We start from the raw sequence: 27,775 nt of genomic DNA, 5'->3' as shown, positions 1-27,775 counted from the left end.
GGATCATCATGTGCATGTGGTGGCCATTCACTAAGGAAGCAAGGAAAAGAGCCAGGAAGACCAGCTGACAGTCACAGCTTCATTCTAGTATCTCCATGATTCTTGGTTTAACCGCTGTCTTCAGTGTTTTAAATGTAACAATTTCTACACAGTCCATGTTTAACAGAATCAGATTTAAAATATACTCAAAAAGGTTTGAAGATAATGTCACTTTGTTACAGGAAACTGCTAAAAGTCCAGATTACGTTTTGCAAACTAATATGGAACACCTTTAATCCTGAAAGATTCCAAAGCCTCTTGTAGAATTCAGCTGAGATAGAAGCTTTGGGCCTGGTCCTGGGCCCAATTAAGTCAGTAATAAAATTCCAACTGACTTAAATGAAAACAGAATCGGGCCTTATTTATAGGAATCTTTTCATTCACCACTGAAATGTAGCCAGTTCTAGCTCTACAGGCTTTAGGGCTGGTAAGTAATATATCCAACTGAACCAGTAAAAGAGATTTACATAAACTTAAATAAATTAGCAGAGATGGTATCTGGCCATGGTAAAAATTGTGCTGGATTCTGAAAACTGTTTCCTTAATCTCCTGGACAACTAACATTTACTCAAAAGAATGTAGTTGGTAGCTGGTATGCTTAGTAACCATTATGTGAGGTTCAACTACTTCTAGCCTAAAAAAAACAAACAAAAAAAACCAAACAAACAAAGCCACATTTGGTTAACTGCAAGCAATTTTATTGTAAAATCTAAACCGTAAATGATTAGAAACTAAATTACTATTTTCATCACTACCTCCCTTGCATAAAATATACCCAACCCAGTATCTTCCATAAGTAAACAAAACCAATTTTAGCCTTCAGTTGTTATTCCACCTGGATATGAATTAACTACTATCAGATACATTGTACTACAGGAAACTAGAGTTAAGCAAGAAAGTTACTGTATGTATATGGATTCCTTTACTACTTGCAATTTATTTATTTATTTTTAAAGTACTGTAATGCCCACATACTGGGCAATTTATTTTTGACAAAATCAGGTGAAGTTCTATCAACATGAACACCAAATTAGTTCACCTACATTGATAATCACAGTATTTATGTAAGTTGTTTTCAGTTGTTTAGCCAGAAATTTGGGACCTTACCTCAAAAACCAATTGAAACACAATTTTTTCATTTAAGTATTCTGAGTTTAATTTCCAAAACTAAACAAAAATAATTTTTAGCCTTAAAAAGAGATTTGCATAAAATCATTACCAGCCTAGAATACTGGTGTTACAAGGTACTAGATTATCAGAGTCAATCACTTTTGATTGCAGACATAAGAATAGACACGTATTATTTATATCTTGTGCGGACATCTGCTACATTTGTTACTGTCTGACAGCTTATTCTCCAGTTAGGTGGATGTAAAATCCATGGACGGACCAACTGCATGTAGCACACAGTTTACAGGTTAGATCGTTCCTTTGCAGACATGCGAGATGTAGATCGTGTATACGTTCTAATCATATCCTAAAAGCAACATGAAATTAATTAGGCTATGTAAAACATACATTTAGGGCAAATTCTATTAAAAGAAGTTTCTTAAATATGAACGCAGTCAAATAAACATTAAAGAAATTAAGCGGTGCTCATTTAGTAAACAGCACAAGTGAAACATTTTGTTTAGTAACTGCTATTTTATCCCTTTCTCTTTATGCAATTGTAGCAGGTAAAGTTATGTGCTAAGCTAACTAGAGTATTAAGTGTATGCATGGACACCTTCTGAAATATAAAACCACTAAAATTCAGTCCTTGTAAAGCACCAACTAATTTGGACCAATTAGCATTGCAATTAATGGTGATTCTCTCATTGTATGATTATCAAAACACTGAATTATCCGCAAGTAAAAAAAAAACAACAACCCTCAAAATTATATTCCACCAAGGTAGAGAGTCATGAAACAAGCTAAGGTATTCAGCCAATCAAAGCCTTGTTAAGTAGAAAGAAGCCATCCTTAACATACCTGTTTGCCAGCTTCAGCATTGTATTTGTCCAGCAGAGCTTGAATACGGGCACCATAGTCAGGATGAACATCAGTGAAGTTTTTCACCTGAAATAGTAAGGAAAATCAGGGCTTGAACAGACAATTTCATTTCTCAGTTTCACATTCATACTTGGTTCTTGCCAATTCCAAAACCTGCCATCAATAAGCTATATTTAATAAGAATTATCAACAATTCCCCAAATCAAGCACCAGTTCATATCTAGACCAGGTAGCAAGGAGTGAATCATGGGAATTAAGTCACCTAGGACAACATCCTGATCTACTGCAAATTAAACAAACATTGCACAGGTGTTTTCCATTGCGGGGTGATGAAGACATTCTTCTTCCTAGCACCATTAATGTTGTTCTCCTGGATATTTCAGCAGAGTTAAATTTTGGGGAACTTTTCATCCTCCAAATAAAACCTTTATGGCCTTGACCAAACAAGGTTGGTTGGTTTTTTGTCTCTTTTGAGTAAGATATCCCTATTTTAAACACTCAGTGCAAAGCACTTATGCAGTTTAATACCTTTAAAATTCTGTTAGCCTGCCCCACAACACAGGAAGCGCAAATCACTATACTTCCACATGTGTGTGTTGAAAGTGTCAGCTCATCATGCTGCCAGCTTTAGCATTCTCCTTTATAATTACCGGTATATACAAAATTTGTTAATTCTTTACACTCTACTGGTCATTTGTTACATAACAGAACAGATCAACACCTTATTCTCCAAAAATACAATTTCTGACCTTCTCTTTTCATCCCCAAACTGTTATATTTGCAAACTGCAATACTGTAAGACACCAGCAGAAGCTAGACTTAAGCTATCACAATAAAATGCTACAGTAAAAGTGGTTATCTGGCACTTTACCAACCAGAAAGCTCTGGAAACCAACATTTCTGATATCCATTAAAAGTCTGGTTGGTCTGGGGCCAGTAGGCCCCCTACCTGGCTCTGTGGGGCTCCCCAGATGAGGCACCATGTCCTTCTTTCTCCGAGGTGGAGGCCAGCCACTGGGGCTCTATGAGCTACCTCCATCCCGAGCACTGGCTCCGCAGCTCCCACTAGCTGAGAACTGCGGCCAATGGGAGCTGCGGGGGCAGCGCCTGCGGGCAGAGGCAGTGCACAGAGCCGCCTGGCCACTCCTCTGCCTAGGAGCAGAAGGGATATGTTGCAGTTGCGGGGAGCTTCCCGAGGTGAGCACCGCCCAGATCCAGCATGCTAAAACCCCTTCAGTGCCCCTACCCCAAGCATCCTCCCACAACAAAACTCCCTCTCAGAGCCCACACCCCTTCCCATGTCCCAGCCCTAAGTCACATCCTACACCCAAACTCACTCCCTCCATTGGTAATTATAACTCTTAGTTAACCACAATTTTTGACTAACCAGCACCCCCGATTCCCCCAAAGTGCCCGATAAAGCTTTTACTGTACTTACAGCTTTCTTCTGGATGAAATGCTGAGCATCTTTAAGATGGCTAGCAATGTTCTCACACAGTCTTTGGCGTTCATCTTCTTTCAGCACTTTGGTATAGAAGTCTCTCACCTTAGGATTGAAGTCAGTAGTTTAGTTTATGTAAGGCAAGGCCAGTTTTAATCTGATTCTATCAAAAGCTCCTCATTAACAGTAGTTAAACTGTTAAGCTCAGGTCTTTAAACTATTGCAAGAAAGCATGAAATATTGGTTGGTATTTTCCCCAGCATAGTCCAACTGCTTCCCGCCGTGATGTACAACTCTAAGTTTTTACATGAGGGAAGGAATAAGAAAGAGGCAAAGAGAATGACATGCTGCTGATGAAAGTAGCGGTTCCAAGTCAACATTAGATTAAAGATGCAGCCATTCTGCTTCCTAGAACCATTAACACTATTCTGCTAGATAGTTTAGCAAAATTAAATTTTGAAATTTTACATCTCCTTTACAAGACAAATCCATTTTAACAAATCAATTTTTAACTACTCTTCCAGTTTCTAAAATTAATATTGGACTATTTCAGGAAGTAATTTACAACTGTATCTTACAATTACATATTTCTCCTCTGACACTATCTATAAAAAAAAGCTTATGAATGAGATTTGCAAATGTACTGGCAACACTGTTTCTAGAGTTATGTCACAAATTCTGTGTTCACTGCTATTTGTTTAATTACTTTAATTATCTTATATATCAATGTAATCCAGTTCTGTTGGAATTAACACAATGTGATACAAATGTTATAGTTTAGATATCTGCAGCAACTAATTACATCAAGCTCGGAAAAAAAAGAGCTAAATTCTGCATCTGGGTATTCGTGTTCAGGTTGGCCCAAAAAATTTACTATTTGCATTACTTAGTGTAAAGAAACATTTCTTAAAGGTTAACTGAAATGATAGTATTCTAAGGAAAGTGTGGTTCTTAAGAGTAGGGGAAGTGTTACCAAGATACCTAGAGAAAAAAGTGATAAAATGTGGAGAAAATATGTTTCTGGTAAAATATTGGACTTTATATTCTCTTGGTATCACACTGCAATAAAACAGGTGACCCTCACTTTTGCAGGTGCAATTTTGCATGCAAAGAAATGTACATGAAAATTTGAACTGGTCATATCTGATTTGAAGAAAGTGCTGTGGAAGAATGAGTTGTGAGGAACCACAGCTTTTTCACTGGGCAGTCAAAGTCAAAGCAGTCCTTGAAATTAGGGCTGTCAAGCTATCAAAAAAATTAATCTTGATTAATTGCAAGATTTAAAAAGTTAATCTCAGTTAATCGCAGTTTTAATTGCACTGTTAAACAATAAGAGAATACCAATTGAAAATTATAATAAAGGTATGGATGTTTCTATATTTAATATACTGATTTCAGTTACAACACAGAATACAAAGTGTACAGTACTCACTTTGTTTATTACAAATATTTGCACTGTAAAATATAGAATTCTTCAATTCACCTCATAAAAGTACTGTAGTGAGATCTCTTTATCATGGAAGTGCACTTATAAAAGTAGACTTATTTTTTTTGTTACACAACTGCACTCAAAAACAAAACAATGTAAACCTTTAGAGCCTATAAGTCCACTCAGTCTCACTTCTTATTCAGCCAATTGCTAAGACAAACAAGTTTTTGTTTACATTTACGGAATTATAATGTTGCCCGCTTCTTATTTACAATGTCCCCTGAAAGTGAAAACAGGTGTTCACATGGCACTTTTGCAGCTGGCATTGCAAAGAATTTGTGTGTCAAATATGCTAAATATTCATGCTTCGGCCGCCTTTCCAGAGGACATGCTTCCATGCTGATGACACTCACTAAAAAAAATAATGCGTTAATTAAATTTGTGACTGAATTCCTTGAAGAACTGTATGTCTCCTGCTCTGTGTGTTACCCGCATTCTGCCATATATTTCATGTTATAACAGCCTCAAATGATGAGCCAGCAAATAAACAAACCTACATTTGTAAGTTTCACTTTCACGATAGAGATCACACTATAGTACTTGTATGAGGTGAACTGAAAAATACAAATTCAAAAATATAAAGTGAGCACTGTACACTTTGTATTCTGTCTTGAAATTGAAATCAGTATATTTGAAAATGTAGAAATGATCCAAAAATATTTATAAATTTCAATTGGTACTGTATTATTGTTTAACAGTTCAATTAATCACAATTTTTTTTAGTTAATCACGTGAGTAATTAATTTGCAGCCCTACTTGAAATTAATTGACAAAGATCTTTCAAGGCCTCCTCAGAACTGGCCTTAAATTTAGGCTAGATGCTTCAAGGGAAAACCAACATCCAGATAACACAGTCAAATTCCAGAACAATGTTATAATAAGTCCTTTTCACACAGCATACCTGAGACACATTATCCTCATTTCCACTATTGAAGCGCTGCACATCACAGCATGCGACAGACATGCGGCTCTCCTTCAAATTGGGCTGATCTTCAGGACCAGTAAAACTGTTTGGATAATAATTTGGGGCACCACCTTTAAAAGAAAAGATCAAAATATCAGTCCTTTTAGTTTAAATTAGGAGACAGTGAAATTATAAAGCACACTTGAAGGAATATATTCAAACTGATTTAGATAATCCTTTTACCCGGTTATCATGCCTATATTTCCTTCGCTTTCTTTGTAAAACAGCTGCCAACACTTTGCCTCACCCTCTTCAAAAGATATAGCTCAGCAGTTACAATGTTCTGCAGCCTCAAACCCATATCTGATATAGCTGGTCAAAACTTGGAATTTTGAACATTTGTTTTTGTTCTAAATCGGAACAAAAGCAAAATTTCCTGTGAAATGGAAATTCTGAAAAAATAAAATAGAATATTTCAAATGTCAATCACATTAAGCACTATTACTACAGGTATCATGAAATAATGCACCTAAAAATATAAAAGTTAGTTTTAAAACAATTATTTCCATTTTTCTGAAATTAAGTTCTCAAACAAAAATTTCTAAATTTTGGAATGTTCGTGGGAAATTTAAAAAAAAAAAAAAAAAAACACAAAAAAACCCCCACAAACCCCCCAGTTTTGTCAAAATGACATTTTCTGAAGGAAAACTTTCAATGAAAATTTTCGAACCAGCTCTAGTATCCGGATTTGAATCTACCCATTTCTAATTTCCTGAGTTTTCTTTAAAATTCCTGGTATTAAAAATTAAGGCAGGATCTAAACCCCCCTCCCTGTGTGGAGGGAACCTGTTCTGTGCAAAAAGGAGGCTCAGTCACCTGCACATACCGTCTCCCATCCCATATTTTTAATGGCTCAATTATGCAAGATGCCAAGTGCTCTGACCACAATCTAGCAAAACAGTTGAACACATGCTTAGCTTTAAACCTATGAGTAGTCCCATTTACTTTAGATACCACTGACTTCAATGGGACCACTCACATACCTAACAGTTAATCATGTTTTGCTGGATCAGGGGCCAAAATGCTCAGCATCTTGTAGGATCAAGGCCTGTGAGAGATGAAGAGGGTGTTTTAAATTGTTAAGCACCAACTAACTTTATCCAAAAATTACTTAAATTTACAGTCTAGCAAAATAAGAAATGGCATGCCATATCAATGCCAATTCAGGGATGTTACTCCCACAATTTTAGTCAAATGGGGTTCATCATTCCTATGGGAATACCACAATTAAAGACAAACAAAAGAATCTATTAATAATGATTGACTAATAATAACAAATTTAATGACTAATAATTCATTAATAATTAATAATGGCTAGGATTAATTAATGACTAGGAAAGGAAAAGAGAACCATAGCATACAAGCTGTAAGTGACATTTACTACAGTACATCTTTCTCTGGTGAACTTTAAACAGAGATTTATGCCTTAACATTGGGTCTACCTCTGCTGGGCATGCTCTTTTCTACCAAAAGCAAAAGCAAAGTCTGTATTTTCCCCAATATCAGTACTGAGTCCTTTCTTAGACTATGTCTACGCTAGCACTTTTGTTAGTAAAACTTTTGTCGGCCAGGGGTGTGAAAAAACACATCCCTGACCAATGTAAGTTTCACCAACAAAAGCACGGATGTGGAGACGCTCTCCCGCTGACATAGCTTCTATCACTCATTTGGGGTCATTTAATTATGCTAAAGGGAGAGATCTCTCCCATTGGCATAGAGCAGCTACACAGGAGACCTTACAGCCGCACAGCTGTAGTGGTACAGCTCTGCTGCTGTAAGGGCTGTAGTGCAGACATAGCCTTATTATCTCATGGATAACCAGGAGCAAAGGAATTTTGTTTAAGGACTGATGAATCCTGTATGGTTTATCATGGACAACCTAAACAGTTTATAAATAGGCAGAGTTAAGTAATCTTAACTAAGATCCTATGAAATCAAAGTGTTTGACTTGGTTAATTAAAAGAAGCCAGTCAAGGTAGAGTCTTGATGCAGGAAAATGAATGAAAATTAAGAATCTTACATTCAAATTAAATCCCATTATTTCTTGCAGTTTACCAAGGTTAGCTCATGTTTCCTTTCTAAGAATACATAGTCTAAATATTCTGGCTTTTAATAGGAGAAGCTGTTAATACCTTAAATTACAATACCATTTCACTATCCCATTAAAATTATTACAGGAAAAATTTAGGCAAATCCTTTGGCACTGCTTTTGTTAACTCCATCTCACCAACGATGCTGAAGTCTAGGTGACATGTTGCAGAAGCAGTGCTGCATTGGGAGGCTGCTTCTCCTTGAAGCTGTGCTGTGGCTTCTTTGCCTTGTCAGCTATCTTGTTGCTGCTGCTGCTTGCTTGTAAAGAGGTGAACTGTGCTGAACTGAGTGCTGCTGTTTACTCCCTCAGTTCAGAGAGATTTATTATCTCTCTGTAGAGGGAAGAAACCCCTCTTTTAGGGGCTTGGTTGCTTCAGATATCAGTTTGTCACATTTCAGTGCCTTAACACCTTTGTCTGATGATCTTAGTGTATACCTTCAGCTTACGAACATGCCATATGCTACTGAATATGTAGTAGGATTGTAATTCTTCAACTTTGTGGTTATTTTGCATTCATCTGTGTGGTAGTAAATCAGCAGAACATCTTTAAGCATAGAATTTTAACTTTTTATTCAATACATTTATTGAGACATCCTTTGAACTCCACCAGGGCTCACAAGAAGTTGGAATTCCCTTTCAAATGAGTCCAAACACTATTTCCTCTGTGCTCTGAAAGTAATTTTTTGGAAAAATTACATAGTTCTTAAGAGTAGGGATGTAAAATGTTAATCAGTTAAGCATTAGTCTTACCGGTTACCCCGCCTTAACTGTTAACCCCCGCACTGGCCGGCGCGGTCGGATCAGCCCCAGCCGCATGCCAGCAAGATTGGCCCCAGCCACAAAACAGCCAGCCCTTTAATCAGTTAGCCATTTAAACAAAAATTTTTTTAGTAGTTTAAACAGTTAACTTTTTAAATGGTGATTACATCCCTACTTAAGAGTGTCTTTGAACTTAAATGGTCATCACAGATGGTATTGTCTTTTTTTCTTACCATTCTTGGAGAGAAGGTTATTGTCTGAGTTTGGTAACTAGTTGCTTAAGCAATGCCAGATATTAACTGGAGAATTAGTTATCAATATTTTATATTAAAATGGCTTGTATTACTAACCAGTTATAGCATCAAATGATCTTAATATATTTGTACATAAAATATTTCACAATTCACATAACCATGGAATCAGGCAGTTATTATATAATGGCTTGCATTTAGATGCAAAACTGCAAATATCTCAAAAACAATTGTATGCAATTTTAAGAATTTGAGAAGCACAGGTTTTCTTACATCTTAAACATGGAAAGGAGGGACGTAATTAATATCTTCTGTAAAATATTTCCCAATCACAAATATTCTCATTCAAATTTAAATCATGAAAACTTTGAGTGTTTACGTAAGAAATCAATTTCAATAAAGGATATTTCTAGAATTCTTTTTGTGGGTTTAAACTAAGATTTTTCTTTGCAAAGAGGAGGAATAAGAGACCCACTTTCCCCTCTTGGTTTATAGTTCTGGTAACACATCCTAAGCATTACTTCTTTTTGGAATTTTCTGAATAAGAACATCCTCACATTCTTTTATACAATTAGGACTTTTTTTTCAAACAAACATCTTACAACATCTGTTGTCTTGAGATAAAGATAATATCTATAACAAACTGGTATCTTATACATGAGGGATGTGTTCTACTCTTTGATAAGGCATACATGTTGGTTTGTTTGCCTTTTTGACCACATGGTTCCTAGACTTACAACCAGACATCTGTAGTACATTTACAACTTGTAATTAAAGACTCCTATCAAATATTCTTATAAAGGCAAAAATCACTAACACTGCAACATCTTTCAAAAATTATTTTAAAAAAATATAGAATATTAACACACAAAAAATATAAATTTGCATTCCAGCAACTGTGTAAACACAGCTAGAAGTTTTAGAGATGTATCACTCTGACACACAGGACTTTTTTAGCTTGAACATTTCATATAATTAAATAACTAAAAACATAAGCATGTAAGCTATTATTCTCCAAGCCTTGTATCTATGAAAACAATTGTAAGTATCTCTTTGGAATTCAATAAAGGTCCAAGTAACAGAAGAATAAATAACAACCATTTTTGCATCAATACTGAGGTCTATACCTACATCTCTGTGCATAAGTGATGAAAACTGATCAGATATTAACAATGGCATGCACTTAAATATTATGGATCCATGACTCTGAAAATTTAGAAAAGTCCTTATTAAGGAGCAGCTTCTGCATACGTCTACCACACTTGAATTAGGAAAAAAAGGTAAAGCTCGTTATTTAGGAAACAATGTAAATGGAGCAGAATATGTTCAGTCTGTTACTGCTACAAAGACACTGAAAAGAGTATTTTAGTGTATCACTGCTTAGAGCAGTTTGTTTTCAACTACTCCTGCTAATTGATGGGCTGATTTTGTTCTGAAATGAACTATCTTCAAGATCAGACAAATCATTTAATGCCTATATACATAATGCAAATATATTACATTCAGAAATATTTTCAGGATACCTTGGTTGTCAAACACACACATAGGTCCATCTCTCTGATAGTTGGCCACACGAGTCCTATAGGGACAATTCACAGGTATTTGTAGGTAGTTCGGTCCTAAACGGTGTCGGTGAGTATCAGGATATGAGAAAAGACGACCCTAAAAAATCACAACGACATGTTGTATATTCAACATTTTTTTATATTTAGTCAGAGTTTAAGGCCAGACGGGACCACCAGATTATCTATCTGAACTCCTGTATATCACAAGCAACCTAAATTAGACCAAAGTATTACAGATCACAGGAGACTAGAATATTGTGTGTCACGGGCAGAGAATAGGACTTAGGTGTAACAATGCCTGAAGTCCCCACAATGGCAGGGAAATTAAGTGGGATATATTCTGATAATCCTGGAAAGTGACTAGCACCCCACCCTGAAGATGATGATCAAAACCTCCCACGGTCACTGCCAACCTGACTGGGGGGAAAATTCCTTCCCAACCCCACATAGGGCAATCAGTTTGACCCTGGGCATATTTTTCATGACCACCTTTTGAAACTAATCACTGAAATGAGCAGTTATGTAATGAAATGCACATTTTGCAACATGGAAATAATCATTTCATAATCCTTAATCCTCACAGATAAAATGTCAAAATGATAAGCTGTCCTGAACTTTCAAGGATTCTTTCTGAAAGAGAGAGAGAGAGAGAGAGAGAGAGAGTGTGTGTGTGTGTGTGTGTGTCATAGCCACCTATTTTTCTTTCATATTCCCATGACAATATTGCAGTGACTGTATTTTAATAAATGCCTCCTTACGTAATACCAGAAACAAACCATTTACTGTTTTAGGAGTACAGAAATTAAAATCCCCACTGTAAACCAAACCATGAAGGGGATGACAGAAGGAATGATCAAAAGAATGTCTAATCTGAAAATGAGAAGACTTTATATTAGCTCCACAACAATCACGGGCACTATTTACTATAGACTATGCCAAGCTCAAAAATTTACTAGTCAGTTAAAGCCTTTAATCTCTTATTGTTTAACTAATCACATCAATTTTGTAATTGATTCACCTGCTTCCATGATTTAATGGAAGGAAACTGGTTTAGTCTTAGAATCCCTATAGTTCTAGGAGTAAGTGTGTGTGTTGAATGAAGTATCTGCAGAAAGTAGAAGCCTCCTACAATTATGGTTTGGGAGAAAGAAGTTAACTGGCAAACCAGGTGAGAGAAGTGTACAAAAAACCTGTGCTAAGAAATCTGAGACCTTTTCAAATTATTAATAAATGAATTATAAATATTTATACTTGAAAAAGCATAAAAAAGCATAAATATTTGCACACACAGTACTAGAAGTACTATTAGCAGTTACTTAAAATGGACTTCCATTAGTTCTAAAAATCTGGGGGCTTGTTTTTGAGAAACGGCCTCTGACTTTGTGACTGGTAATAAATGCAGGTGTATTTTACAGCACTTGAAGTGCAGTTGTACACCACTGAGATCAATGTAAGTGGCTGTAGCCATTCTAGGCTACACACTAATATTGTAATTAAATTACTTATTTCCAAATGCTTGAGACATATTGACTTGGTCGTTCAACATTTAATTAAAAAAGCATGACTAGAGAGAGAGAAGGAGTTAAGAATTGAAGATGATGATGAGAGAAAAATGAAATGCTCAGCATGACTCAGTGTAGAAATTAGGCTATCAAAGCTGATGTGGAATTCACCAATCCAAATGAAGAGATCGGTACAGAGTAAAATCATAAACATGGGATAATCAAAAGATGCTATATCACCTATCAGGATATTTTATTACAGTAACACCCACAATAATACGAAAGCGTTAGGCATAAACACTAAAAAGTTAGACTGAACCAACTACATTGCTCAGGGGTGTGAAATATCCACATCTCTAAGGCTTGGTCTACACTACCAGTTTAGGTTGAATTTGGCAACGTTACCTCGACTTAACCCTGCACCCATCCACACGACGAAGCCCTTTTTTTCGACTTAAAGGGCTCTTAACATCTATTTCTTTACTCTACCCCCGATGAGGGGATTAGCGCTGAAATCGGCCTTGCTGGGTCAAATTTGGGGTAGTGTGGACGCAATTCGACGGTATTGGCCTCTGGCTGCTTGGTTTTGGCCTCCGGGAGCTATCCCAGAGTTCTCAATTGTGACTGCTCTGGACAGCGCTCTCAACTCAGATGCACTGGCCAGGTAGACAGGAAAAGGCCTGCTAATTTTTGAAACTCATTTCCTGTTTGGCCAGTGTGGTGAGCTCACCTGCACAGGTCACCATGCAGAGCCCATCAGCACAGGAAACCATGCAGTCCCAGAATTGCCAAAGAGCTCCAGCATGGACTGAATGGGAGGTACGGGATCCGATCACTGTATGGGGAGACGAATCCATGCTGGCAGAACTTCATTCGAAAAGACGAAATGCCAAAATATTTGAAAAAAATCTCCAGTGGCATGAAGAACAGAGGCTATAACAGGGACCTGCAGCAGTGCCGCGTGAAAATTAAGGAGCTCAGGCAAGCCTACCAAAAAACCAGAGAGGCAAACAGCCGCTCCAGTTCAGAGCCCCAGACATGCTGCTTCTATGATGAGCTCCATGCCACTCTAAGGGGTGCAGCCACCACTACCCCAACCCTGTGCTTTGACTCCATCCAAGGAGTAGGAACACGGAAGCGGGTTTTGGGGGCAAGAAAGATGAGGAGGAGGAGGTTGTAGATAGTTCACAGCAAGGAAGCTGAGAAACCGGTTTCACCAACAGCCAGGATCTGTTTATCACCCTGGACCTGAAGCCAGTACCCCCCGAACCCACCCAAGGCGGGCTCCCGGACCCTGAAGGTGGAGAAGGGACTTCTGGTGAGTGTACCTTTGTAAATATTACACATGGTTTAAAAGCAAGCGTGTTTAATGATTAATTTGCACTGGCATTTGTGGTCAGTACAGCTACTAAAAAAGTCTGTTAACGTGTCTGGGGATGGAGCAGAAATCCTCCACGGACATCTCCATAAAGCTCTCCTGGATGTACTCCCAAAGCCTTTGCAAAAGGTTTCTGGAGAGGGCAGCCTTATTCCATCCTACCACTGTAGGACACTTTACCACACCAGGCCAGCAGCACGTAGTCAGGAATCACTGCAGAACAAAGCATTGCAGCGTATGGTCCCAGTGTTTGCTGGCATTCAAACATCTGTTCTTTATCTCTGTGTTACCCTCAGGAGAGTGATATCATTCATGGTCACCTGGTTAAAATAGGCTGGTTTTAGTAAGCAGACATTCAGAGGTGCCCGTTCCTGCTGGACTGTTTGCCTGTGGCTGAACAGAAATCTTCCCTGCTGTTAGCCACGTGGTGGGGGGAGGGATGAAGCCATCATCCCAGAGAATTGGGTGTGGGGGCGGGGTGCTAATTGGGTTTCTGCTGCACCTTAACCCGGAAACCACAGCCCCTCCTTTTAAACTGCCAACCCATTTTAAATGGGCCAACCTAACAGCTACTTTGTGTTGGAAATGAGGGCGCTGCTGTCTGAAACCATTCCCACATGTTATGAAGGTTAAAGAAGCCAAAAGACTGTGGCTTACCATGGCTGCCTGCAAGCCAAATTCTGTTGCCCGGCCCTCTGTGAGTGATCTCTCACACCAAACCGGTATACCCTCAATAAGAGGCAAAATGCGACCTTGTAATGAAAGCACACGCTGTGTAATGTTAACAGCAAGGTTTACGGTGAAAGTGTGTACCCACTGTTCTATAAAATGTGTCTTTTTAACTACCACTCTCCCTTTTTTCCCCCCCTCCATCAGCTGCATGTTTCTCCTTCCCAGAGGCTAGCAAAGATTAGAAGGCGAAAAAAAACGCACTTGCGATGAAATGTTCTCTGACCTCATGCGGTCCTCCCACACTGACAGAGCACAGAAAAATACGTGGAGGTAGACAATCTCAGAGTCCAGGAAAACATAATATGACCGCGAGGAGAGGTGGCGGGCTGAAGATGGTAGATGGGGTCAGCTTGCTTAAAGAAGACAGGAGTCAATGCTCAGGCTGCTGGAGGATCGAACTCATATGCTCCAGTGTATGGTTGAGATGCAGGAAAAGCAGCAGGAGCACAGACCGCCACTACAGACCCTGTGTAACCAACCCAAGTTCCATAGCCTCCTCACCCAGATGTCCAAGAACGCGGTGGGGGGGCCTCCGGCCACCCAGCCACTCCACCCCAGAGGATTGCCCAAGCAACAGAAGGCTGGCATTTAATATGTTTTAGAGTGCTGTGTGGCCTTGTTCTTCCCTCCTCCACCACCCCACCTGGTGCTTCCCTCCTCCACCACCCCTCCCGGGCTACCTTGGCAGTTATTCCCCTACTTGTGTGATGAATAAATAAAGAATGCATGAATGTGAAGCAACAATGACTTTATTGCCTCTGCAAGTGTTGATCGAAGGGCGGAGGGGAGGGTGCTTAGCTTACAGGAAAGAAGAGTGAACTGGGGGGGGGCGGGGGGGTGTTGTTTCCATCAAGGAGAAACAAACAGAACTTTCACACCGTAGCCTGGCCAGTCCTGAAACTGGTTTTCAAAGCCTCTCTGATGTGCACCGTGCACTCCTGTACTATTCTAACTGCCCTGGTGTCTGGCTGCGCATAATCAACAGCCAGGTGATTTGCCTCAACCTCCCACCCCACCATAAACGTCTTCCCCTTACTCTCACAGATATTGTGGAGCGCATAGCAAGCAGCAATAACAATGGAAATATTGGTTTTGCTGAGGTCTAAACGACTCAGTAAACTGCACCAGCACGCTTTTAAATGCCCAAATGCACATTCTACCACCATTCTGCACTTGCTCAGCCTATAGTTGAACAGCTCCTGACTACTGTCCAGGAAGCCTGTGTATGGCTTCATAAGCCATGGCATTAAGGGGTAGGCTGGGTCCCCAAGGAGAACTACAGGCATTTCAACATCCCCAATGGTTATTTTCTGGTCTGGAAAGTAAGTCCCTTCCTGCAGCTATTGAAACAGAGTAACTGTTGAAACAAACAGTTCCTGAAGATGCGAGCGTCATGTACCTTTCCCGGCCATCCCACGTTGATGTTGGTGAAACGTCCCTTGTGATCCACCAGTGCTTGCAGCACCATTGAAAAGTACCCCTTTCGGTTTATGTACTTGCCGACTTGGTACTCCAGTGCCAAGATAGGGATATGGGTTCCGTCTATCGCCGCACTACAGTTAGGGAATCCCATTGCAGCAAAGCCATCTACTAAGACCTGCACATTTTCCAGAGTCACTACCCTTGATAGCAGCAGCTCAGTGACTGCGTTGGCTACTTGCATCACAGCAGCCCCCACAGTAGATTTGCCCACTCCAAATTGATTCCCAACTGACCGGTAGCTGTCTGGCGTTGCAAGCTTCCACAGGGCTATCGCCACTCGCTTCTCAACTGTGAGGGCTCCTCTCATCTTGGTATTCTTGCACTTCAGGTCAGGGGAAAGCAAGTCACAAAGTTCCATGAAAATGCCTTACGCATGCGAAAGTTTCACAGCCACTGGGAATCATCCCAAACCTGCAACACTATGTGGTCCCAGCAGTCTTTGCTTGTTTCCCAGGCCCAGAATTGGCGTTCCACGCCATGAACCTGCCCAATTGACACCATGGTGTGCACATTGCAGGGGCCCGTACTTTGTGAGAAGTCTATGTCCATGTCCTCATCACTCTTGTCACTGTGCTGCAGTCGCCTCCTCCTCCCCTGGTTTCGCTTTTCTTGCAGGTTATGGTTCTGCATATCCTACTGGATAATGTGCGCAGTGTTTATAGTGCTCATAATTGCCACGGTGATCTGAGCAGGCTCCATGCTCCCAGTGCTATGGCGTCTGCGCTGAAAAAAGGCGCGAAACGATTGTCTGCCGTTGCTCTGATGGAGGGAGGGGCAACTGACAACATGGCTTACAGGGAATTAAAACAAAGGGGGTGGCTTTGCATCAAGGAGAAACAGAATGGCCCCCTCAAGGATAGAACTCAAAACCCTGAGTTTAGCAGGCCGTTGATTTCACAGCGGGAGGGAGGGGGGAGAAAATGAATACAAATGAATACAAAACAAATCTGGTCTATTTCTTGTTTTGATCCACTTCAGCTATCTTTATACATCTTAGGCTGGCAGCAGACGGTGCAGTACGACTGCTGGCCATCATCATCTCCTGGCTGCTCACCAGAAAACGGTGCAGTACAAGGACTGAATCTCCATGAGACAAAGCTTAAAAAGGGAAACGACCTGGCTGAGTCACTCCCATGTCTGCCCAGGAGCCCCTGACCAACCTCACTGAGGTCGGCTAAAAGAGCACCCAGGAGTACGATGACGATGGCTACCAGTCATAATGCACCGTCTGCTGCCAAAAGGCAATAAGCTGCTGCTGTGTAGCAATGCAGTACGACGTCTGCCAGCACCCAGGAGACATATGATGACAGTGAGCTGAGCGGGCTCCATGCTTGCCATGGTATGGCGTCTGCACGGGTAACCCAGGAAAAAAGAGCACAAAACGATTGTCTGCCGTTGTTTTCACAGAGGAAGGGAAGGGGGGGCCTGACGATATGTACCCAGAGCCACCCACGACAATGTTTTTGCCTCATCAGGCATTGGGATTTCAATCCAGAATTCAAATGGGCGGCGGAGACTGTGGGATAGCTACCCACAGTGCAACACTCTGGAAGTCGATGGTTGCCTCGGTACTGTGGACGCACTCCGCCGACTAAATGCACTTAGAGCATTTATGTGGGGACACACACAATCGACTGTATAAAAATGCTTTCTAAAAAACCAATTTCTATATATTCAACCTAATTTCGTAGTGTAGACATACCCCAAGTGATGTTGTTAAACCAATCTAATCCCTGGTGTAGACAGCACTAGGTCAATGGAAGAATTTTTTCCCTGGACCTAGCTACCATCTCTCAGTGAGGTGGATTAAATACAGGGGTTCTCATGTCACTTTATTCGCTGTAATCAGTATCTACACTGAGTGCTGCAGCTGTGCCACTGCAGTGGTTTAAGTGTAGACATAGCCTTACAAAGAGAAAATGCCATGTAGGAGATTTATTCTGTGTCAGAGTAATATACCGAGCCGCTCTGTTTACCTGTAACATTTTATCAGGGCTAGGTTCAATGCCTGGTGGCATGTTGCTTGGGTCAAAGGCTATTTGTTCTACCTCTGCAAAATAATTGACAGGGTTCCTGTTCAAGACAAGTTTGCCCACAGGAATTAGAGGATAGCATTTGTGAGGCCAAACCTAGAAAACATAATACATACACTGTGATTACTACATGTTATAAAACACACCAAGAAAACAGATTCAACTACCTGATGCAGTCATTGTGCCTAGGATTTAATCTTGGTAATGAATTATATTGGGAGGGGGAGGCAAGAAATATAGTAGTACTTTCCATTATAAACTTTTGCTTTCAGCAGCTTATAAATTTGCCAAACAGTAACAATTCAGGTGGAAATTTTCCATTTTTTTTTTTTTTAAATAAAATAAGCATTTGACAAAAATAGTTTAACCACTTTTAAGAGGAAGGTTAGATAAAAGCATGCAGGGCTTGCCAATGTTAACATTTTCCCCTACAGTTCTTTTTTAAGCACTCTACCACTGCCATGCTTTGAAGCAAGAACTTGATGACTGGCAGAGGATTAGCCCTGGGATCAGAAAGGTACATTTTACTGTTCCCCAGGAAAATCTACCCAAATTTAGCTAAATTATGAGGCTCTGAAAAAAACCTGCCATAGGAACGTGCTCAGAAGAGCTTGTCAGAAGCTTACTGGTACAATCATAGAACATGGTCCATCTATAATAAGCATGCTCCCAGGCTGCTACACAGCTTCCTATGTGGTAGATACAGAGCTTATGCTTGAATTGGGCCCCAGAAGCAGCAGTGATCCCATCATTTTGGCCTCAGGGAAGTTGTGCTGAGCAAGGAAGAGACCATAAGTTCCAGTCTCAACTCCTCCTCCACGGACTGGTGTTAATGCTTCATGCTGCAACATCATCACTTATTGATGAAGGCTTCATGCCCCTATTTTACATGATAGGGTAACTGAGAGGCTGTTCAAGGTAGTTTCTATCAGAGCTGGGGAAAGAACTCAGGTTTCTAACATTGCATAGCCAAGCCTGATCCAAACAGCAATACAGCCTTTCAAAAAGAGCCTTCCCAATCTCTCTACTAGATCACAGCCCGCCAGAGCCAATACCAGACACCAAGATTCCCAACTCCAAATATCTATTACCTACCTAGTTGCATAATCCACTGGCAAACTGTGTCACATCACCCTATGCTGTTTAATAGCCTTTTCCTGCTACAAGTTACTCCATCATCTCCAATGGTAATAGAGATCTGTGGTATGGATCTAGAAATCCTGGGCTCAAATCCTGCTCACTACCCCATTCCACCTCTCCTTTTTTTTTCTTGGAGCAGGAGTGGAAGGGGGGACAGGAATAGTTCCACGGGATGGAATTTTTCTCTTTTTGAAAGAAGACTGAAAATAAACACCTAGGAAATTACACGTTAAGGTTGCAAAGTAAAGCACTCAAATGTTAGAGTATTCCAGAATTAAGGTTGCCGTGTGGCCTTATTTTGGCTCCACTGTGTGTATGCATTATGATATGCTCTTTATTCACATGATCACGTTATTTGACTTTGAGATTCCATCCTCATTCAGAGCACATAATGAATAGTGAATGAAGAAGGAGGTAGTAAAAAAAGAGGATTTTTTTTGTGTTTAAGGCATTAGACTGGGACCAAGGAGAGGAAGGTTCTATTGTTTGCTCTGCCACGCACTTATGTGATGTTAGGACATAATGCATATGCAGAAGGGGAAAGGAGAGAATTAAGTTTGCACAAACAACCTAATACTGGCATTTCCTATCTGACTGCTTTACTTTGTAACTTTATTATTATTTTTTGTATACAAGCGCGCGCACACACACACGCGCACACACACCCTTAGTTAGTTACCTTAGTTACATCAAAAGGATTAAACGGGAACTTCTCTGCTTCTTCAAATGTCATAACCTGAATGTAGAAAGTCCAGGATGGACAGTTTCCATTGGCAATAGCATTGTAAAGGTCACGCAATCCATAGTCAGGATCAGTGGAAGCCAGTCTTCCTGCTTCTTCGACAGAAAGGTTTTTGATGCCTTGATCAGTCTAACAGTAATTAAATGAAGAAGTGACACTCATTATCATTTGTAATTAAACAAAACTGGCTATGCAATACCACAGGAATAAACAGAGCAAACTGAAGAACTATTAGACTGTTTGCATATTCCACTTTACATCTGAATTTCAGCAGGTAAATTAAATGCCACTCCACAGTACAATCTGAACACTGTCCTCTATTAATCTGAGCTCAGCAAGATAACAGAATATTTTTAAAATAATAAAATTAGGTAACTGCTTAATGTACTCTTTGTTTGGCTCTATAGGTCAGATTCTGTATTCCCCTTTATGCCACCCAGGAGACACAGAAGGGGCATGAATGGAACAAAAACGTCCCCTGGGGTATACCCTCTTGAAAAAAAAAAAAGAAGAGGGCTTCCTACCCAGCTACAGCTGTTTTACACAAATCCACCCTCCCCTGTGAAGGGTGTTTTGGGGGTGAGCAGAGGGCAAGAGGGAAGGAGTCTCGTGTTGAAAGACTGATTCAAAGCATGTTCTTTGGAACGGTGCTTTTTACTTTTGAAATATTTTTCAGTCTTTAGAAACTGCATTCTCATTTCCTTGTGTTTTGGAGCAAAGAATAAAAGCTCAAAGTTGCCTCAACAAAGCTAGGAAGGGTTCAAGGATTCAAAGGCCTACACTAGCAGTAGAAAAAGCAAGTTCTCAGGGAAGCTCTTTTGGTTTTATACTGGGAATCAATGCATCAGCAATAGTTTCTGGAGCCTTAATTAGCTTAAGATCCTAAGGACAATTCAGCACCATCTCGAACAGGCTAGGCCCTGAACTTCCCTTCTAGGCTGGGGACAGGGGTCTGAAGGCTTCAGTTCCAAAGAGCTACCAAAACCAGAGCCCTTGACTTAAGGTCTTTGGCTTGAATCCAACTGGAGCTACAACCACATTAGACTTAGTCTTATCTCTGGCAAGTGATGGTAAGAATTGAAATTGGCTCAGAGGAATCCTGAGGAATCTAAAACTGTAGATGCTAATGACAGCCAGTCCAAACCTCACATGTAACCCAGACCACGGATCTCAGACTGTTCTGCAGATTTTGCCTGCTGAAACTTCAGCATTAGGAAGGCCTGGAGCCTTCCTTGACTGTTTTTATGGACTTCGGATGTGAAAGCCCAACACACCTCACACCCACCAGGAGATGTGATTCCCCTAAGCAAAAAAGAGAACTACAGGTAAGCACTGGACTCCAGAAAAATCCTGGATAAGAAGTGCATCCACTGAATGCCTGTCTGGACTATACCCTAGGCGGTTTGTACCAAGGAACCAAGTACATCACATGCACAACATAGACTAAGATGCCATAAAAATTTCTGATATATGCACAACCCCCCCCAAATCCTTACTATACTAGAAATTATTCTTAGTACTTAAATAAAGAACTTTGAGGAAAAAATAAAGTGTGATAGGGTTGGGCATGGACATAGGTAGGATTCCTACATCTGCACTGAATTGCAGCAAGAAAGGTGTTCAGGATTGCTCCTCCCTTATATAACCTCAGACCCAAAATCTATGGTGTCACAACAGAGCTCCAGCAGGCACAACAAGCATGGTTTTCCATAAGGTTCCGGAAGCTCACTGTGTAAACACCTTGAATACCATAACTGGTAATATACAAAGGCCTTTGAAGAAGAATCTCTGCTAATCACAGCGTGTGGGAAGCAGAGTGGAAATCAAAGCAGGGACAACCTTTATATATGTTTAATGATGGATTGAAAAGATTCTTGTAATAACAACCAGTAAAGCATATGGGAAAACCTTTTACAGAACTCTTAAATTAGACTATTACTCTAATGCCTGTGAAGATCTTTCCTCAATGAGACCTGCAAGATTATATAATATTGCCAAGACTTGCATAAAAATCTGCAGAACCAACTATTGCAAAACATTTTGCCCTATCGTAATTCCAATTTATAATGGTGGATTTGTATTTAGCACAAAATATTTCCAAGTAGGTAAACTTAAAACCAATACCTTAGCATGAAATTTGCAGTAAACAGCTTTTCCTTGAGCATTAATCAGTTTAAAGGTATGGGATCCGAATCCATGCATATGACGGTGTCCATCTGGAATACCACGATCACTGAACAAGATAGATACCTGAATAAAAGGCATAGCCAATTCTAGTAATTAGTAAACTGATGCAATATAAAGTCACTAATCCATAAACAGCACACAGGCTCCTCTAATCAACGGTATAAATGGAAATTGTCTTATGCTGCAGACCATAATGATTGTTCATGTGACAAGACCTGTTTGACAACTTCTGAAACATAATCACAACAGCTCTAATAACTGGATCATTGAAGATGCTGAACATGCAATAAAGTTAAGTCTATATGAAGTATTTAACAAGGAAGTGAAAGATGGACACCAACCTCATGTGATTACAATGGTTTTTTCAAGAGGAGTAAGTTAGCTACTGTAGTTTTAGAGCTAACTGACAACTTTTCCAGCAAGCACCATATTTTGAACTTAAAGTTAAAATCCTGAACAACCAGTTTTAGCAAAACCCTTCAAGGTAGAGAATTCCATGCATAGCATTCAATAGCCACAGAAAATGCTGTTTGTTCTTGAACTTGGGGTTTCACAAAACCCTTTAATATCACTTTTTCTTAAAGTTACTGAGCTTTGAAGTATATCAGCATTATCTTCCCAGAAATATTTAATTTTTTTAATGTTAATTTTCTTATACTTGGGTTGACTAAACAGCAAATCTTTGCTGTTTCTGAATGGTTCAGCTGCTTTAATTCAATATTAACATACTGATAGTTTTAAATTCTTTACTTTTGTCTTGGTCCAAGTAAAATACAGCCAAGAAAAATAAGGACACTAGATAATCACTTTAACTAATCATTAGCTAACTTTACAGAAAAATTTTAAAAGACCCAAAACCTAGTACAGTAGTTACAGTTTAACAGGTGGCTAAAAGTACATAATTTGAGTTTTACTGAATTTCAGTTAATTGTTAATAATTTAAGATTATTATATAGTCTTATTGGTCCAAAAAGATAATAAAAATTCCCAGACTGTCCAAGAAACTGAAATATTTAAAAAAAAAAAAAAAAACCACCAAAAATAAGAAAACCCAATGATTTAATATGCGAGTTCCCTGTTCATGGAAGAATAAGTTGAGTTCAAAAGGCAATAAGCTCCCACCTGGTGCAGAGATTCAGGACGAAGGCTCCAGAAGTCCCACACCATGTCTGGATCCTTCAGATGAGTCTGAGGGTTCCTCTTTTGGCTATGTATAAAGGATGGAAACTAATTTCAAACAAACAAACAAAATTAAGATGAATTTACTGGAATTAAAAGTTTGAAGATATTGCAAGAACTGACAAAGTTCTCTACAATTATGCCCAGGGTCCCTTTGCATACTACTGGCATTTCAAGAAAACAGATCACAAAGTATCTGGATATATATAACCTACTTCAGCCACAACAAGTGGTACATGGCTCTTGACTTAAAATACGTTTTAAGCTACTATGGGGCAAGTATGAAATCATCAGCACTTCAAGATGGTATTAGGAGTGACAGGTCAGAGTCAGAGGTAGGAAAAGCTGTAACAAAAGGAAAACAGAGCATTGAGGAGTTTTCAGCTTTATACAGATACTACCAACAAAACCATTGCGTTAATTTCACCCTCAAACTTGAACTGGTAAAGTATTTATATGAACAAGAATCAGCAGTACGATGAGCCAGCTGGTCAAGGGGTCTGGAAGCTCTAGGGTCCTCAGCCCGGAAAAGTCTGTACAGTGGGGCTGCCCTAGAGCTGCAAACCCTAGGAGCTCAAGCTGGGGTTGTCAAGATTCCCAGTGCCATCTTGAGGAACCAGGAGCAAAACCCCAGTTAGAGCTAGGGCTTCCAAGGTTTTCAACATCACAGCTCCATGGCAGGGAGCCTGGAAACCCTGGCATATTAAGGTTTTCCTGGAGTCACAGATCTGGAAAACCTTAGGGCAGTCCAGAGGGCTGAACTGCTCTGGAGCCGTGGACCCTGAAAGCCCGGTTTCTCCAGCAGCTTGGCAGGGAAGCTGGCAGAGAACCAGGCAGGTTTCCAACAGACATTTCATAAGGCATTTTGGGTTTGATTGCAGGCTAGAACAGATGCCAGTTAAAGCTATCATTTTATTGTGACTTTGAATTTCTCTATGTTATCATGAGGGAGCTTGGCAAGGAAGGGTGTCACCCTGTCCCATGTCAGAAAGTCGTACTTAGCCAGCAGGGCGGACGTAAGCCACCTACAGCTGTAGCAGTAGCAATGCTGATGAGTAGGATTTCCTCCCAGACAGGTTTAAGAATTTGGAGTCTTTGTCCTTTGCGTACTCGTTTGACTTTGACTTTTTAAGTATAGTTGAAATAACTAAAGGAGCCAGTGTTCTGGTGTAAAAGTACTCAAACCCCACAAAGGGGACCTGGTACCTCTTCTCAACATGTTTTGCTGGTGGTGATATAACGGCCGGCATCTGCCACAGAGATTTCACTGGGTATAGTAGTCCTTCATTAATCGGGAGGATGATTCTGCAAGGACCAGAAGCTGATAGGATGCTGAATAGTTTGTGGCGCTTTTCTGAGATGACTGAAGTCTCGCTCTCTAGAGTCTCAGCAATCCACACAAGAAGCTCCTGGACAGCTCTGAAGTCTTCCAGTACCAGTGCCAAGCATATCACATCATCTGGCAATGATGTGGAAAGATCCTTAGGAGGCAAGACAGGGTGCTGATATTGTGCCCCTGGATACCACTCCTCTTGATATTCCAGTGTTGGCAGTCCAGCCAGGGAAGCTGCTGGAGCAAAAAACTCTCCCTCAATACAGATTTCTCAGTGTCTGTGAAGGTAGTCCCATGGTGGCATCCCATATGTGTACAGGTGACTGGACCAATTCCAATCTTGGAGTGCTGCTGGTGGTTGGGGTCTGTAGAAGTCCACAGATCTCTCAGTGATGACACCTGCAGACTTCAAAAGGGATGGTTCCCTGCATGATGACAGGGAAAAAAGCATGTCCCAGTGATGGTAAGGAGTAAGTAGACCTCCTCGGGGAGCGGCACCAATGAATAAGGTTCTTTTGGTACCGGTGGCAGTGGATATCTTGGCACCGGGATGGACCTGGTTCAACCCAAGCCTCCTCCCACAAGGCTGGGGTCAATGCCCCTGGGAGCACCTTTGGCACTGAGATCAATGCTGGTAATCTGCTGCATTGCAGTCTTCTCCCTAGCCCTTGATGCTGTGGGTTTGGAGAACTTATCAAGAAATGTTTTGCTTTACCAGTCCTTGTGGGAGGACACTGACCTTCTTCGGTTGTTCCAATCACCAAAGCAGGAGACTCCTTTCAGTGCACAACTTCTATGCCTGAGGTGTTGGTGTCTGCTTTGGTCTTGGTGCCAGTGGTGTCACCAGGTCTCTCTTTGGTGCTGACTTCTCCATAATATTCTTAAGAGTCACTTGTCTGTTCAATGGGATGCTAGATGATGCAGGATTGTCTATTAAGGAGGATTTTGGAGCTCCTTTCCTCTCGATCTGATGAGACCTTTATGGACTGCTCTAGAAGGTGGTGATACAGCTTCACAACTAAAAAGTCCTTGAGGAGCAGGATAAGCATACCAAGCATCTTCTCAGAACATGAGATTTTCCAAGATGGAAGAGGCACCTATTGTGCCTGTCCTTAAAGATAATTAGCCCATCACAGTATAGATAGGACTTGAAGCCTGCAGGTTTTGAGTTTGCCATTACAGAAATACTGTATAGTGTGGGAACATATAGAAGGGTGTCTGACCAAACAAGTCAAAACAGAAGATCATCCATAATTACAAAGATTTTTCAAAATATTAAGGAGTTTAACTTGAGCAAAGAACCAGGGGGTTGGTCGTCAGATCTTTTTATGCCTTTATATGAACACATAAGGAGACACAGGGCACATACATGTCCCCTAGTCTCATGTGCATGAGGTGCATGCAACCCTATATTGGGATGCACACTGGCACACACAAAAAAAGCACTTAAGACAGGAAGGGACAAACTTATATTGGACCAAATTCTATGGTTCTAACTTAAGCAAGACTTCCATTGAACTCAATAGGAGTTCTGCACAATTAAAGACTGCCAAATTTGGCCCTGATTGAGTGAACTACGGTGATATAGTAGGCAACTATCTCTAATGTCTTAACTAAATTTGAAAGAGATAATAATCCTGCCCTCTCATTCAAAATAGGCCTGCATTTTATAAAAGATACTCCAGTTTTAATGTCAATGTAACTACTTTACACATTTAAAAGACTATCCCCTTACCAAATAACAAAAATGGATAATGAGTAATGAGCAACGTCTAAATTGCTGTTTCAACATTTAAACAGGTTACAGGAACTTTTTAAAAGTGAAAAAAATTTAAATGCTCTGAATTCAAAATGACAGCTAGAAAATACCTTAGCCATTTTGACTCGCAGACTAGTAATACTTATCATACAAAAGGTAAAAATACGAACATGTATTAAATACTAAACCTATTTACTAGCCATTCGGATGTTATACAGATTGTTTCTTTAAATGCAAATAAGCATAATTATTTCTCAAAGTAGCTTCATTTTCAGTCAAAAAATTCCAAATCTATATTAAACTATCAGGGTAAAATAAGTTTTCAGTGCCAATCTGTATTTTATGCTTCTCATTACCCTTTCTTCACCACTTGTACAAATCCTTGGGATTTCTTTATCTCACCTGCTGAAACCACCTACACCCATGGTCTCACTCACCAGCATGGCATCACGGATAAAGAAAATGGGAGTGTTGTTGCCTACAAGATCCCAGTTACCCTCTTCTGTGTAGAATTTCATTGCAAAGCCTCGAGGGTCACGAACTGTGTCAGCCGAACCAGACTCTCCAGCTAAAAGAAACATGTATATGTAAAAGTGTCAAAATGGCAAAAGGGGAGGGTGGGGGGGAGGGAAAAATCACACAACCTTATATTTAACATAAGCAGACAGAGAATTAGAGGCCCACAACTATTATTGTTTCTTTTTAAACCTTATCCACACTGGAGAATTTTAGTATATTTGCCCCACTATTTCAGGCACCTGAATGCTTGTAACACATTTGGGCCTGAATTGTAGACAGAGCGAGCAATGCATCTGCAGTTCCATGGACAACTCTTGTGCCACTGAGTAAGTTATACCAACCTGACCTATTAGAAGTTTTTACACCAGAATTCTTTACATGTAGACCGGCTTTCCTAACTAACCCACCTTACTTCTGAAAAAGTATGTCTACACAGCAATTTAATACGCTTTAACTAATACACCACTAGTTAAATCATCATAAAATTTCTTGAGTGTCCACGCATAGACAAGCCCTAAGATTGCTATACAGACAGGAGAAAACCCACATAAGCAGTGCAGAAAAATTTCAGCAGCCTATTTTAGTACATGCTCTGTGTCAGTAACTTCAGTTGCTTCTCCAAATCCTCATAGCAAATAAGCGTTGTTCGGCTGCCAGAACTTTGACCCACACAAGCAAATCCCCAGGGTTACTAAGATATATAGACTCTTTACTTTGTTTCAGAAGATTCAAGAATCCTGATCTGACCATCTTGAAGATTTTAGAACAACTATCACAAAGGATCCAAAAAGGTGTAACTATAAAAGTATTGCAAAATATGAATAGCTATGGTAACTTTAGAACTTCCCACTTTCTAATGGCATAAAAAAAGTTCACATTTTCAGTCATATAATGTGCAAGATATTGGCCTTTGAAGTCATTTGTAAAAAACCTGTAACTTGTCCATCTTAGGATTTGGGAAAGGCTAGCTTATTTTATTTTACAGAAAGCTGGTTTTTTTACGATCCTCATTCCCATAATATTTACATTAATGAATTTATCCTCACAACATTGCTGCCAAGTAAGAATGAAAAAGAGGGATAATTATTCTCATGGAGGACCAAGGCAGAAAGGCGTTAATCATGGCCTGCCCACATTCATAAAGAAAGCCTATAGCAGAGCAAGGAATAAAACCAAAGTCTCCTGCAAAGACCATAC

At 40.0% G+C, this 27,775-nt stretch overlaps 1 protein-coding gene across 1 annotated transcript in view; it reads right to left on the bottom strand.

Moving 5' to 3' along the window:
- Window positions 1-715: 715 nt before the first annotated feature.
- Window positions 716-27,775, bottom strand: part of CAT (catalase) — a 37,613-nt gene continuing 10,553 nt past the window's right edge. Inside the window, exons 4-13 of the mRNA XM_007067965.4 lie at window positions 26,497-26,627; window positions 22,911-23,015; window positions 21,726-21,851; window positions 19,539-19,730; window positions 17,663-17,815; window positions 10,551-10,689; window positions 5,863-5,996; window positions 3,470-3,577; window positions 2,011-2,097; window positions 716-1,516 (exon numbers count right to left, since the gene is read on the bottom strand). Coding sequence (XP_007068027.1) covers window positions 1,451-1,516; window positions 2,011-2,097; window positions 3,470-3,577; window positions 5,863-5,996; window positions 10,551-10,689; window positions 17,663-17,815; window positions 19,539-19,730; window positions 21,726-21,851; window positions 22,911-23,015; window positions 26,497-26,627 — 1,241 coding nt within the window. The 3' untranslated portion in view covers window positions 716-1,450. The remainder of the gene's footprint in view (window positions 1,517-2,010; window positions 2,098-3,469; window positions 3,578-5,862; window positions 5,997-10,550; window positions 10,690-17,662; window positions 17,816-19,538; window positions 19,731-21,725; window positions 21,852-22,910; window positions 23,016-26,496; window positions 26,628-27,775) is intronic.

The sequence above is a fragment of the Chelonia mydas genome, chromosome 6 (assembly GCF_015237465.2).
Source record: "Chelonia mydas isolate rCheMyd1 chromosome 6, rCheMyd1.pri.v2, whole genome shotgun sequence".
Classification (NCBI taxonomy): Eukaryota; Metazoa; Chordata; order Testudines; family Cheloniidae; genus Chelonia; species Chelonia mydas.
Note: the sequence above shows the minus strand (reverse complement) of the source record. Positions and strands in the feature narration are given on the sequence as shown.